The 993-nt window shown below is 57.1% G+C and overlaps 1 protein-coding gene across 1 annotated transcript; it reads right to left on the reverse strand.

Moving 5' to 3' along the window:
* Positions 1-282: 282 nt before the first annotated feature.
* On the reverse strand, positions 283-678 carry OPA3 (optic atrophy 3 (autosomal recessive, with chorea and spastic paraplegia); the record flags this gene model as incomplete). The annotated part of the gene is made up of 1 exon (XM_018575894.1): positions 283-678. A coding segment is annotated over one exon (396 nt), but the record flags the coding sequence as incomplete, so codon positions are not given.
* Between the last annotated feature and the right edge of the window lie 315 nt (positions 679-993).

Genomic DNA, 993 nt, shown 5'->3' on the forward strand with positions numbered 1-993 from the left:
TAGATGGTGGCGGGCTCTTTACACGTAATTCGGGTCAGACACTGGACAGAGCAGTTGGAGGGGCCCCGGGCCCCTGGGAATATTTGATGCCAATATATATAATGTATATGGGGAGCTTTGTGGTTTTTGTTTTTATAACCTGTTTTCTAGAAATAAACTTTTGCCTCCAATGCGTCTGCCGTGTGTGTGGCCCCTTTATTTCTGGTATATATACAGCCGCCTGGGGGCGGAGCCATCCCGCACCAGCCCCCACAATAGTTCCAGAGACGGCCCCGCCCCCCCTCACTTGGCTGCCACTTGCTGTCTCTCTGCGGCCCGCGCCCGGGCGTCCAGCTCTTCCGTTTGCAGCCCCATACGGGCAATTTCGGCCTCCATGGCGCCCAGCCTGGCCTCCAGCTCCTCCTCCTTCCGGCGGCTGTTGGCCGCCTGCCGCGAGTACTCCAGTACCATACAGCCGCCTCCCACCAGGAAGATAATGGCTTCTCCCAGAAGCTCCGCCCCCAAGTCAGCTGCCGCATCCTCATTCAGGGGTTTAATGGCCGCTCCACGGAATCCCATCATCCTCATCTTCGCTCTCATCTCCACCCAATGGTACACTGCAAGAAGAAGTGCGTGAGAGGCGGGGCTTAGCCCACAGCAGGCAATCAAACCATTCACCAGCAGAGCTGACACTCCAATCTACATACAGCTAGAAGCAGTTTATTCAGGGGCCACCTCCCACCATGGCATGGGGCCCCCGGATCCCAGGTGCCGCAAGGTCCATCTACAGCCACAGAACCTCCCCCCACAACTCCATGTGCCACATAAGTCACATGATCTCTGCTGGAGGAGGAGGAGCCATGTTCAGACCAGCTGATCCTCTCCCTCAGAACACATCACATGACCCGCTGCAGAGGGTTCTAGCAGCCAAGAGAACCTGTGCTGCACCAAAAAGGAGTGGCCAGGTATGACACCGCCGGCTGGGTCCTCACTATGGTTTAGGGCCCCAATTTC

The sequence above is a fragment of the Nanorana parkeri genome, unplaced genomic scaffold, assembly GCF_000935625.1.
Source record: "Nanorana parkeri isolate BGI_ZX_2015 unplaced genomic scaffold, ASM93562v1 scaffold5325, whole genome shotgun sequence".
In the NCBI taxonomy this organism is placed as follows: domain Eukaryota; kingdom Metazoa; phylum Chordata; class Amphibia; order Anura; family Dicroglossidae; genus Nanorana; species Nanorana parkeri.